The 14,181-nt window shown below is 33.7% G+C and overlaps 1 protein-coding gene across 8 annotated transcripts in view; it reads right to left on the reverse strand.

Moving 5' to 3' along the window:
• The window catches only part of RPTOR (regulatory associated protein of MTOR complex 1), a 552,432-nt gene that overhangs the window by 258,586 nt on the left and 279,665 nt on the right, over positions 1-14,181 (reverse strand). For all 8 annotated transcript variants that reach the window (XM_074224960.1, XM_074224956.1, XM_074224957.1 and 5 more), the window contains exon 7: positions 8,034-8,093. In XM_074224960.1, the coding sequence (XP_074081061.1) occupies positions 8,034-8,093 (60 nt within the window). The remainder of the gene's footprint in view (positions 1-8,033; positions 8,094-14,181) is intronic.

Raw genomic sequence — 14,181 nt, forward strand, 5'->3', positions numbered from 1 at the left:
AGGATATATCTCAGGAATTCTGAAGAGGAACAGCACCATCACTGCTTCATGTGCAGATGTAGAGAGTAAATTCAACTAACTGAATGACAACTAATACAGAATTTTTCCCAATTAAATAGAGAAAACTGCTTCTACTAAATGATAACTTTCAGAAACTATATAATGAAAGCTAGCAGTAGAAAGCAAATCTCCTGTTGTTCCCAATAATGCCCTGTAAAATTTATTTTCATTGTTGCTGTATGAGTTAACATAAAAATGTATTTGTATAACCGAAGCAAATTTTATTGAAACCCAGAGGTGATACCAAATAATGATTATAATTAAGTAATAATATCTATTTATAAAACATCTTTCTTCTCAACCAACAATTAACAATAAGTAATATTAACCTTATTTTATCATGACGAAACTGAGGCATCCAGAAGTTGTTACTAACTCATGGTGATGTGTTTAGTAAAAATTGAAACTAGGATACAAACCCAAATTATTTGACTCCAAGTCCAGTATCATACTGTGTTTCCTCACGTGGAAGAAAAGGGATAAAACTGACTAAATATTCAAAAACTATAAATATTGCATGTGAAAATGGACTATTAAATTTTTTCAGCTATTTTCACATACTCTAAAGGGGTATTATGATCATCTATTTCACTATATTATTCTTTCTTGGAGTGTGTGTGTCTGAGTACACAAATTCAAAAAACAGATTCTTCAAAATTATTAATTTATTTGTGGTCTAAATTTGAAAATCTGCTATCTTTGCTAAATTTTTGTAAATCAGATTTTGCCTTAAAATCCATATACCACCAAAAAAAATCCATATATCCAATGATGGAAAGAAAAAGTCTTAACCCTATCCCCCTATACAAAAATGATTTCAAAGAAGAGACACCAGACACCACCCATTCACCCTTTGACTGAAGGGGAGGTCCAGGGAAGTTCCTAGCAAATATTGATTTTTATAATAATTGAATTAGTTTTGCTGATTTTTTCTTCTTGTTTGTCTTTAAAATATCATATGTTATTTAAAATGATTCATTTGGAGGAAGAGGGAAGGCATACAGGGAAAAATTTGATATTGTAGAAAAAAATGACTAAATATATGTATATATATATGTATATGCATATATATGTTTCAAAAAAGACTAAGACGCAGATAAATAGTATAATGGATACAGCAGCAGCTGTGGAGTAATGAAGATCTAAGTTTAAATATGGCCCACAGACACAAGTTGTGTGATCCTAGGCAAGTCACTTAACCCTAATTGCCTCAAAGAACAAAAACAAAAACAAAGAACTGGATAGAACAAACAAGACATAAAAGCTATTTTAAAAAAAGTAAATAGTTAATTTTGATAATATGAAATTAAAAAAACTTTTGCCCACTTAAAATTAAACACATGTCATAAGAAGGATAGTAATCTAATGGTGAAAAAAGTCTTTTAAATTTCTCATATAAGAATTTGGTATCAAAGATATACAAAAAAAATTAACTGATAAATATATAAAAGATCAACTCTTCTGAAGAGAACTCATCAAAGGATATGAATAAATAATTCTCCAAAGAAGAATGGCATGGGGGTGGCTAGGTGGTACAGTGGATAGAGCGCCAGCCCTGGAGTCAGGAGTACCTGAGTTCAGGTCTGGCCTCAGACACTTAGTCATTACCTAGCTGTGTGGCCTGGGGTAAGCCACTTAACCCCATTGCCTTACAAAAACTAAGAAAAAAAAAAGAATGGCAAATTAGAAGTAACTGTATGAAAGAATGTTCTAAATCACTACAAAGAGAAATGCAATTCGAAACTGATGTCTCACTTAATACCCAGACACCTGGAAATGATATGATGCCAACAGATAAGAATAATCTATGTTGGAGGAGTTGTGGGAAGATAAGCAAACTCATGAATTGTTAATGAAGCTGGGCATCAATACAACCATTCTGGACATTCATTTCTAATCATGCAAATAAACTGTCTAAAATATTAATATCATCAGAATCAGTTGTTCCACAACTAGGTACAAACTCCAAGGAAATACATATTATATGCATATTATATATATATACATACATATATATATATACACACACACACACACACACACACACACACACACACACACACACACATATACGCGCACACACACATCTACATTAAATTATTTATAGAAACACTTTTCTGGTTAACAAACAACTAGAAGCAAAGTAGAACCTATCAACTGAAGAATGGCTAAACAAACTGTGGTACATAAATGTACTGTAATATTAAATGTGCTTTAAGAAATGATGATTACAGAGAAGCAGAATTACCACAGCAATGTAAATGGAAATAACAATGGAAAGTGAATGATGCAAAATAACAATGAATAAGCATGGGTTCAAATAAGAATATTTCGAAGAAACTTTTCCCCAATTATCCTACAGAGGTATGATGTCAATAAATATGGAATAATGCCTATATTTTCATTTTTTTCAATTATTGATTGCTTTTGTTGATATTCCCCCCTCTCCTTCTTAAAAAATTCATTATATTTTTTAAAAGTTTAAATAATGTCAGGGTTTCAGGTTTTATTTTTTTTTCATTTTATTGAGTTTCCTCTTTCTACTTTCTTCTTTTTAAAAATATCTTTGATATAAATGTTGGACACTTTAGCTGAAGGGGGGAGGATGGTCAGGAACATATTATATAGAGAGAAATGCAGGGAGTATAAGAACAGATCAGTAAAAAATATAAAAAAACTTTGTTGGCTAAATCTCAGCTTGGGAACTAAGAAAGATAACAAAACAAAAATAAAATTCAATTATCTAAATCAACACTTCTCAAGTAATAAGGTACAGCAGTTACATAGTATTTCAAATAACCACAAAAATGCATAAAATATTTGGGAATCATCCTACCAAAGTATATTAAATACTTATATAGCTTTAACTACAAAATCACTTGTAAGAATAGTCTTTGTTCAAGACTGAGCTGTGCCTATGTAACAAAAGTAATTATGTTACCAAAGGACATTTAAAAATTCAATGCACTCCAATCAAACTATCAGATGAATACTTAGTATATTCATCTGGAGGAACAAACCTTTTAGAACGTCATGGGAGATTGTGGAAAAAATAAGAATTAGGAGAATACCAAATTAGATCTAAAACTATATTATAAAGGAGAAATGATCAATTTGAAAATACTGGACAATGTATATTCTAACTTGGTTGACCAAAGAAATAGAAGGTAGTTTTGCTAGATTACTTAGAAAAATTTCAGTAGTCAATTATTTCAATTATTCTAATTTAAAATAATTCATTCTCAAGTCTTTAGCATCTTTCAAATATTCATCAAATAAACTTTCCATCCTCATTCCATTGCTTAGAAATTAGTTCCAGATATTGGTCAGAAGTCCAGAGCCTAGAATCTTCTTAGATTAATTCTGACAACAAGATTTCTAAAAGGCAACAACCCCTGAAATCTGAACAATCTTCTTTTTGTTTGTTTTTTTTTGGCAAGACAATGGGGTTAAGTGACTTGCCCAAGGTCACACAGCTAGTAAATTATTAAGTGTCTGAGGTCGGATTCAAATCCAGGGTCAATGTGCGATCTAGCTGCCCCGAACCATTTTTTTAAATTACTTAAATTACTTTGACTTGAGTAAACTGTTCTAGAAGACAGTGGTAATTGCTTTGACTAAATAAAAGAAGAATCCTTATAAAACTTTCTTATCCTAAAGTTCTTTACAAAACAAAAAAGTCTTTGAAAACATACAGCACAGCACCAAGTATTCTTACTGGATCTACAGGGGAAGTGTCTGTTTGTTAGGTGGTGAAAGGTCAGAACGGAATAATATTTTTAAGCCATTCATATTCCCAATCAAGATGCCCTTTTAGGACTTCATACTTAATGAATACTGAATAATAGATTGTCCAAAAAAATTTAGATGGAAGTTTGGTGATATGAAAAAAATCCCAAATAACTAATCTCAATACAGTAGACATTGAAGGAGAATTTACTATATCAAATCAATGTACAACAAAGGTGATAAGATAGTACCCTAGTACTTTTACATCAGTCTAAAAAGTGCAGGTTACAAGCACGAAGATGTTTCTTCAGCTTCAGAGATCTTAAAAATGTTTCTTAATACAGCACCTTTTCTTTACTTTCACTTCTCCTCTCAAGGGCTCAGTTTCCTTATCTGAAAATTGATGGATAGGACTAAATGATATCTAAGGTCCCTTCAGCTTCAACATTCTAAGATCTTATGATCCTAAACTGAGTACAGTTGAAGGAGCTTTGGTCTTAGTTCTTACAGAATAGAGTCTGATTAGTTTGTGAAATCCCCTAAATAGGTTGAGCAGAAAAAAGGATCATTTATTATATTTATTTATACTTATATTATCATTTATTATATTCTTATTAATTTGTAGTTTTTTTCTAATTCTCATTCATTAAGTTAGAACCATCCCCCAACATAGTGACTTGCAGATAATAAGTGCTTAATATTGCAAGAATGAAAAAATGAATAAATGTAGCTAATTTTTATTTAGTAACAATTGTCAAAATTGTTTTTGTGCTATTTCTGGAATCTATTACTTAATATAAGTTAGCCAGATGGTTGTCAATGTGGTCAATAGTAGGCACTAACTCAAACTTAACGGCAACAAACTGGAGTGTAATTTCTTCATGGAAGTAATTTTAAAATTCTTACAAACTCCTAAGTAGCCTAAGAAAACTAACTATATTCACCTATGCTTTTTTAATTTCCAGGACTAAATTGATCATGACCTCCTTATAATTATGCCCATGAGACCTCCTATTTCATTGAGTCTCATTATTAAGCATCACTATGTCACAAGCACTGTGCTAAGTTTTATGGATCCAAAATAAGGCAAAAGACAGTCCCTATTCTCAAGGAACTCACAGTCAAATTGGGGGAAACAACATGAAGACAAGTTATTTACAGCATACAATGGAGAAAACAGCAGAATGAAGTCACTAGTCTTTTTTTTTTTTTAGATTTTTGCAAGGCAATGGGGTTAAGTGGCTTGCCCAAGGCCACACCACTAGGTAATTATTAAGTGTCTGAGACTGGATTTGAACCCAGGTACTCCTGACTCCAGGGCCGGTGCTTTATCTACTGCACCACCTAGCTGCCCCCTGAAGTCACTAGTCTTAAAAAGAATTGCAAAAACGATTCTTATTGAATTTTATCTGGGATTTGAAGGAAGTCAAGAGGTAAAGAGGAGGAAGAAGGGAATTAGAACCAGGGAAACTGAAGAACTGGGAGACAGAATGCTGAAGTGAAACGAGGCCATGCCAGTCACAGGACAGCAGAGTATATAGAGGAGAGTAGGGTATAAGACTGGAAAGGCTTTCACACAGTGTGACACTATCATTGAAGAGACAGAGAGGAAGAGAAAAAGAAAAGATAGAGGAGAATAATATTGGAAAAAATAAATCAAGAAAGGATGGATAAGAAGAGCAAAAGTAACAGAAGGGGGAGGAAATAAGACACCATTCTCACGTTATCTGTAAAAATTAAAAAGGATGGGTGGAATTTAGTTTCTTAGGGAAGGGAGCAATATGGCATTTGATCCTTGTACAACTAATCAAGCTGTATGGCTAGATAAAATAGTCAAATACAATAAAGCTAAACTAAGCTCCCTGATGAACATTTAAGTAACGTTTGCTGTATGGCAAGATCTAGTAAACAAATATATTTGGGGTTGGGAAGTAGACCTCAATATAACACAACCAGAATTCAGTTATATAAGCTTTCATTATATTCACCTCAGAAAGTACGTGGTTGTAGGGGAGGTATAATGATAAACATGTAGATGGAATAATTAAAAATGATAAATATTCAGTGAATTTGGGGAAAATATGGTGCTAAAGAAAGGTTAATTAAATTAGGGGACACAAGGAAGGGGTCAGAAAACTCTTCATGGAAAATGGTACCTTTTGATTTCAGCCTTGAATGATAGGCAAGGGGTATCTGAACCAGGGAGCCTTTATGAATTTTCAGCTAATCCAGAAACTCATTTCCTACAGGAATCTTTCTCTGATTCCCCCCTTGGAAAGTACTATTTCCCACCCCAATGTTTTCATGGCATTCTATATCAGATTATGTTCTGCCTTTGTCTGGAATTCACTCCATAACAAGCTTCACATCCATTTCTATTTCCTAACTGTGTAAACCAAACCAAGTTATTTAACTTCTGGGCTTCATTTCTTTAATCTGTAAAAGGCAGGGGATAATCTAGAGAATCTCATTCATTCCTTCCTACATTAAAATCTCTAATCCTGACTCTAGTAACCATGTTTGGTTAAGAAGGTGAATGGGGAAGAAATCAGGAGTAGCATACCTTGTACCATTTGTCCCGAGTCTTCTTTTTCTGTAAATTTATTAGATTTAAGCTCTTTTAGGTAAGAGAAATTGTAATCTTCCACCTTTATATTTCAACTACCTATTCCATAATAGGTATATGATAAATTTTTGTTTGATTTTTGAAATAAAGTGAATTGATGAAAATCACTTTAGACTTTCTCCACAAAAACCATGAGACTCAGATAGCTTCCAGAGCTCAGTTCAATTCTTTTCTTTTAAGGAGTTTGGAGGGGAGGCAATAAGCATTTTATAGGACCTACTCTGTGCTGGGCATTGTACCAAGCACTCTCAAATATGATTTCACTTACTCTTCACCACAGTCCTCAGAGGAGGTCTATTATCCCCACTTTTACTGTTGACGAAACTGAGATAAGGGGAAGCACCTTGCCCAAGTCATCCTGCAGCAAAATGTCTGAGGCAGGATCTGTACTCACATCTTTCTGACTCTGGGGCCCAGAGCCACTTAGCTGCATCCTACAACTGTCCTATTTGATCCTTATGACTATGTGAGCCAAGGGCTCTTATTATCCTCATTTCACAGAGGATGATGAGAAAATGATCTCTGAACATACATTTAACCTCACCGATTTGAGTCTATTACCACTGCTTCAAGTAATGTAATTCTACAAAGGATTCTCAATTCAAATCCTAATAACTGTCCTGAATTCTAGTCCCACATTGTCAGCTGTTGGGTAAATATCTACTAGATGTTCTATAGGTATCAGTTTGGTCTCATAATCTTATTCCCAAGGCCTGTTCTTACTGCAAACTGAATTATTTTTGATGAAGGTGCCACACCATCCTCTCATTCATACAGTTATATAAGTTTGGCATATGATCGTAAACACTTTCCCCTAGCTTGTATTAAATTCTATCCCCAGAATATGTAACATTCATCTTCTCTCTACTCACCAAGTCAATGATCCCAATTCAGTACCTCTGACACTATTGCCCAGAACTATTAATTCATTTTTAATAGTTATCTTCCTGCTTCTACTCTATTTTCCTATCAATTCTCAGCATATTTCCTATACTTATTTCATGTTATTTCTCTTTCAAAAACTCTCACATTGCTATTTTCATGTCAAAGAGGTAGAAAATTTGTCTCAATATAGAGGTCTTCATGTTAGAAAAAGATAAAGTAAATATTTTCTACTGCCTTAATTTTTAGTTAGGAAAAATGCTAAATGGGATTGAGAGCTTGTGTTGTGGAGAGGAAGGAGAGTTGACCTCAAAGCCAGGAAAATGTAGGTAAAGTCTCTCTGACATAGATTAGCTGTGTGATATGGGGCAAGCACCCGAATTTGTGAAGATCCCAGCTAATTCTTGAGGTTAGCAAAGGCAGAGAATCTATTGATCTGGACTGGTCAGAGTTTACTTACTTGAAAGTTTCAGATTATTAATGAAATCACAAGGCCCAGGTCCAGAACCAATCCCTTCTCTTCATCCTAAATTATTCTGACAGTAAGCTTTGACACTTCACAAAAACTGGACTTAATAGCAGTAAAAATATCAGGAGAGCACAGGTAGGTGAAGGAGAAACAACTCCACATCAGCAGAAAAAAAAAATCCTACAAATCAAATATGAAACAATAGGAAATAATTTTCCACTTGCCTTGAAAATCAAAGTTATTTGAGTATATTGAAATCTTGCTTACTTTTCTATTAAATCGAGGGTGACTCCAGGCACCAGACTGACACACTTCTGCATGCAAAACCTGTAGAAGAGAAAAGAAAACAAAATCACAATACCTGGCTATTAAGATTGAATAAAGCAAGTTTATTATGAAAAAATAAAGAATAAGGGATATTTGAAATTAACTTTTCAAATGAAGTACAATGGAAAGATGACTGTAGAGTTGGGGAAACCTGGGCTGAAATAAACAACAAGCATATATTAAACACCTATTTCCCAATTCAAGTTCTGTCTCAGTCAGAACCATTAAGACATTGAGAAAGATAGTTTTAGGCTTTCGGTGAAAATTAAACAAAAGTAAAAAAAACAAAATTTTTTTTTAAGGAATGCCTCCTTCATCAGTCAAATAACATGTCTGTACTTCTGTCTCCCATTTTGTCCCATTTTTCCATGAAAAGAGGGATGTTAATAAAATCATACAAAATTATCTAGCTGCTATTGGGTTCATGTCAAGCTTTTGATTGACTAAATATCAATCTAGTAAGTAATTCAAAATAAAGAGAAAAAGCAGGGAATTTGCAATCACATATAGTAGAGTCCCAGGAGAGGAGAATCAAGACACTTAAACAAAGAGGGGTTGTGTTGCCTGTGTGGGAGGAGGGTGTGGTAGGCAGTTTGAGTGTCTCTTAAGAAATGTAGAAACAAAAGATAGTAATAAAATTTATTTAAAATAAGAATAAAACAGAAGGGTGTAGTGAGAGAAGGAGTGACTAAATGAATAGAAAAGGGAAAGTTATGTATGGGAAAAGACAAAAAATGTGAATTCAAATTGTACCTTATTAATGTTCATAAAGTTATAGAAATGAGAACCAGAAGTAACAACTACCTACTGCCAAAAGCTTCCATCAATAACCATTAAAAACATTTCTTAATACATAATTTGTGTGTTATGTCCTAAATAAAGCAATTATTTTTTCTAATCAAAAGATAACATAAAGGTGAGGGCCAAAACATGGACAAAAGTTAGTTTTCTGTTTCTTTTTGTAGACAAGTATTAAAAATTCAACCACCAGCTTTGAAAATTAAGAAAACAAAACATTACATGATACAATGGATGGGTAAGGATATCCACAATTAAAAGATACACAATTGTAAGGCATAAGAGGATAGAGGGAAGGAGAGGAGTAGGGACAGGAAGAGATTGATAGGGTTCTGAATTTTGCTAAAGTAACTCTTACCAAATCAGAGTCTCATTACCTGACCTCCTCAGATATTGCTGGGTTCAAATAGAAGTATCTCAATAAGATACCTCCATAAAAACATTTCTAATCTATTTCCTGAAGTTTTATCCTGAATCACCATAATATCAAATTGCATCTTCTGTATATAGGCATAAAAGATGGCAGTTCTATAGGCCTAGAGATATAAAGGATGACTGAATAAAGCCCTATACTCTTACAAATTATAAGGTCACATAGATAGCGACTGAGAAGGTATTTGGACTTCTAAGATGAAATGACTTTCAAGTTAAATACTTTATTCCATTAGGCTGCATACAAAAAGAACTGATCTATCTTTTCTTCCAAACCTACTACTGATCTGACTTCTCTATCAATGCTAAGTTAATCAAGTTAGAAGCAAGTTAAGAGTTGAGCCTGATGCATTTTTATCTTTGTATCACCAGCACAGAGCAAAATGTCTGATACAGAGTATAGACCTAATGAATACTTGGGGATGGGTTTGCAGACATTAGGTTTTCAGGGTCAATAAGCAGTTATTCAGCCTCAGCTTGAAAACTTGTAATAAGAGACAACTCTCTCCTGAGGTATTCATTCCTTATGACTTCATTTCTAAATATTCTAGAAGCAGAGATTTAAATTTTCTTTTCTTTTGTTGGGGGGGGGGGCTTTAACTTTATTTATTTATTTTTGAATTTTAGTTTTTCTCCTAATCTCACTTCCCTCCCTCCACCCCTCACAGCAAGCAGTCTGTTACTGTTTAAATTGTTTTCATGTTATACATTGAACTCAGTTGAATGTGATGAGAGAGAAATCATATCTTTGAGGAAAAAAATAAAATATAAGAAATAGTAAAATTACATAATAACATAGCATTTTTTTTTTAGGTTTTTGCAAGGCAAACGGGGTTAAGTGGCTTGCCCAAGGCCACACAGCTAGGCAATTATTAAGTGTCTGAGACCGGATTTGAACCCAGGTACTCTCCTGACTCCAGGGCCGGTGCTTTATCCACTACACCACCTAGCCGCCCCAACATAGCATTTTTTTTTTAAATAAAAGGTCTTTGGTCTTTGTTCAAACTCTACAATTCTTTCTCTGGTAACAGATGGTATTCTCCATCGCAGATACCCCCAAATTGTCCCTGATTGTTACACTGATGGGATGAGAAAGTCCATTCAGATCGATCATCAATGTATAGCATGGAAACAGTGTAAAGACTAGAAGACTGCCTTAGTTTAATTTAAGTAGAATTGTCATTTTTATGATATTAGTTCAGCCTATCCATGAGCAGTTGATATTTGCCCAGTTATTTAAATCTGATTTTATTTGTGTGAGGAGTGTTTTGTAATTGTTTCCATAAAGTTTCTGAGTCTTCCCTGGCAGGTAGACTCCCAAGTATTTTATGTTGTCTGAAGCTACTTTGAATGGGATTTCTCTCTTTCTACCTCTTTCTGCTGTATCTTACTAGTCATGTATAGAAATGTTGAGGACTTATGAGGGTTTATTTTATATCCTGTAACTTTGCTAAATTTGATAACTGTATAGGGCAGCTAGGTGGCACAGTGAATAGAGTACCAGCCCTGGAGTCAGGAGGACCTGAGTTCTCAGACATTTAATAATAACCTAGCTGTGTAACATTGGGCAAGTCACTTAACCCCATTGCCCTGCAAAAAGCAAAATAAATAAGTAAATAAATGAAATTAAAAAAATAAAGTTGCTAATTGTTTCTAATAGTTTTTCAGATGATTTTTGGGGGATTTTCTAGGTATACCATCATATCATCTGCAAAGAGTGAGAGTTTTGTCTTTTCCTTCTCAATTCTAATTCCTTCAATTTCTCTTTCTTCTCTTATTGCTGAAGCTAACATTTCTAATATAATACTGAATGGAAATGGTAATAACAGGCACACTTGTTTCACCCCTGATCTTATTGGGAATGCTTCTAGCCTATCCCCATTGCATATAATGCTTGTTGGTGGTTTCGGATAGATGCTGCATATTATTCCATTGCTTTCTAGTCTTTTTAGTAGGAATAGGTGCCATATTTTGTCAAAGGTTTTTCAGTATCTATTGATATAATCATATGATTTCTCATAGGTTTCTTATTGATATAATTAATTATACCAAAAGTTTTCCTAATACTGAAATTTATCCCACATTTGTGGGATAAATCCTACTTGGTCATAATGTATTATTCTAGTGATAACTTGCTGTAATTATTTTGCTAAGATTTTATTTAAGATTTTTGCATCTATATTCATCAGGAAGATAGGTCTATAATTTTCTTTCTCTGCTTTAATTCTTCCTGGTTTAGGTATCAGCACCATATTTGTGTAATAGAAAGAGTTAGACAGAGAACCATCTTCCCCTATTTTTTCAAAGAGTTTATATAGAATAGGAACCAATTGTCCCTTAAATGTTTGGTACAATTCACTTGTGAATCCATCAGGCCCTGGAGATTTTTTTCTTAGGAAGTTCAATGATGGCTTGTTGAATTTTTTTCTGAGATAGGGTTGTTTAGGTATTTAATCTCCTCTTCATTTAACCTGAGCAACTTTATTTTTGTAAATATTCATCCATTTCACTTAGATTGCCAAATTTATTGTTAAAGAGTTGGGCAAAATAATTCACAATTATTACTTTGATTTCTTCCTCATTGGCGGTGAGTTTAACTTTTACATTTATGATACTATGTAAAATTAACCAGAAGTTTATCAATTTTATTGGGGTTTTTTCATAAACCAGCTTTTAGTTTTATTTATTAATTCAATAGTTTTCTTGCTTTTGATATTATTAATTTTTCCTTTAATTGATATTTAATTGAGGCTTTTGATTTGTTATTTTTAGTTGCATGCTTAATTCATTGATCTCTAATTTATTCATGCAAAAGCATTTAAATAAATGCTGTATCCCCTGACAACTGCTTTGGCTATATCCCATAAGTTTTGGTATCTTGTTTTGTTATTGTCATTATCTAGGATGAAATCATTAATTCTTTCTATAATTTATTGTTTGATCCATTCATTCTTTAAAATGAGGCTATTTAGTTTTCCATTAGTTTTAGGTCTATCTCTCCCTGGCCCATTATTGCATGTGATTTTTATTGCATTATGATCTGAGAAAGATATACTCACTATTTCTGCCTTTCTGCATTTGATTATTAGGTATTGCTACCCCTGCTTTTTTCACTTCAGCTGAAGCAAAATATATTTGCTCCAACCTTTTACCTTTACTTTATATGTATCTCTCTGCTTCAAATGAGTTTTTGTAAGCAGCAAGTTGTCGGATTCTGGTTTTTAATATACCGTTATTCACTTTCATTTTGAGAGTTCATCCTACTCATATTCAAAGTTATAATTACTCTTTATTGCCCTCCATGCTATCTTCCCAGTATTTGTATTTTCCCCTTTTGTTCACTTTATCCATATTCCCAGTATTTTGTTTCTGAATACCACCACCTTCAGTGTGTTTGCTCCCTTATATCCAAACCCCCTCCCATTTCTTTCCCCTTTCCCTTTGTCCCTTCTTCCTTCCCTTCTTTCTGTCAGTTCTTCTTTTCCTTCCCTCTCCCCCTTTCCCCTTTTAATACTTGGAAGATAAGATACGTTTCTTAACTGAGTGCATGTATGTTAACTTTAAGCCAAATCTGATGAAAGTAAGATTCAGGCAGTTCTTATCTTCTCCTTTTCCCCCCTCTATTGCAAAAGGTACTTTATATAATGTGATTTACCCCATTCAGTCTCCATACTGTCTCCCCTTTTAAGGAGATATTATCAGTCACAGTTAAGTCACAAGTGTCCATTATTTCTGGCTAGGTATATTCTCTCTAATAGAGTTAAAGTTTTCCAGAGCTATGAGAGTCTTTCTCCCAGGTGAGGATATAGCCAGTTTCATCTTATTGGATAGCAAATTTTTTTTCCTCTACCCTTTTTTTAAACCTTTTCATGGTGTCTCTTGAGTCTCCTATTTGAAGTCCAAATTTTCTATTTAGCTCTGGTCTTTTTAATCAGGAAAAGTTGGAATTCTCCTATTTCGTTAAATGTCCATCTTTCCCCCCGGAAGAGAAGGCTCAGTTTTGCCAGATAGTGAATTCTTGGTTACATTCCAATCTCCCTTGTTCTTCAGAATATTGCATTCCAGGCCCTTAATGTTGATGCAGCCAGGTCCTGTGTAATTCTTACTGTGATTCCTTGGAATCGAAATTGTTTCTTTCTGGCTGCTTGCAGGATTTTCTTTTTTATCTGATAATTCTGGAATATGGCCACAATATTCCTTGGTATTTACATTTTGGGATCCCTTTCTGGAGGGGATTGATGTATTCTTTCAATAGCTATTTTGCCCTCTGGTCCCATGATATCTGGGCAATTTTCCATCTTTCCTCTCTTTAATATTTTCAGACATTCCAATGATTCTTAAGTTGTCTCTCCTAGATCTATTCTTGAGGTCAGTGGTTTTGCCTATGAGGTATTTTACATTTTCTTCTAATTTTTTCAATTTTTTGGTTTTGTTTAACAGATTCTTGTTGTTTCATGAAGTCATTAGTTTGTAGATTCCATTCTTTTTTTAGAGAAGAATTTTCTTCGTTTACCTTTTTTTGCATCTCCTTTTCCAATTGGTCAATTCTATTTTTGAAGGAGTTTTCCATTTGTGCAAATGAGGTTTTGAGGGAATTATTTTCTTTTTGCATTTGTCCAACTGTATTTTCCAAGGATTTGTTTTCTTGTTTTCTCTTGGGTTTCTTTTCCCAAATTTTCCAATTGATTTTTAAACTCTATCCTGATTTCTTCAGGAAGTCTTTCTGGACTGGAGACCAAATCATATTCTCCTCAGAAGTGAACTTCCAGGTAGTTTTCTATGGACCCCACTTTCCACTAGCCTTTATTTTCCTCAGATCTTGTGTTGGGGGAGGGGCTGGTTCACAGAGGTTTGGTAT

The sequence above is a fragment of the Macrotis lagotis genome, chromosome 2 (genome assembly GCF_037893015.1).
Source record: "Macrotis lagotis isolate mMagLag1 chromosome 2, bilby.v1.9.chrom.fasta, whole genome shotgun sequence".
In the NCBI taxonomy this organism is placed as follows: Eukaryota; Metazoa; Chordata; class Mammalia; order Peramelemorphia; family Peramelidae; genus Macrotis; species Macrotis lagotis.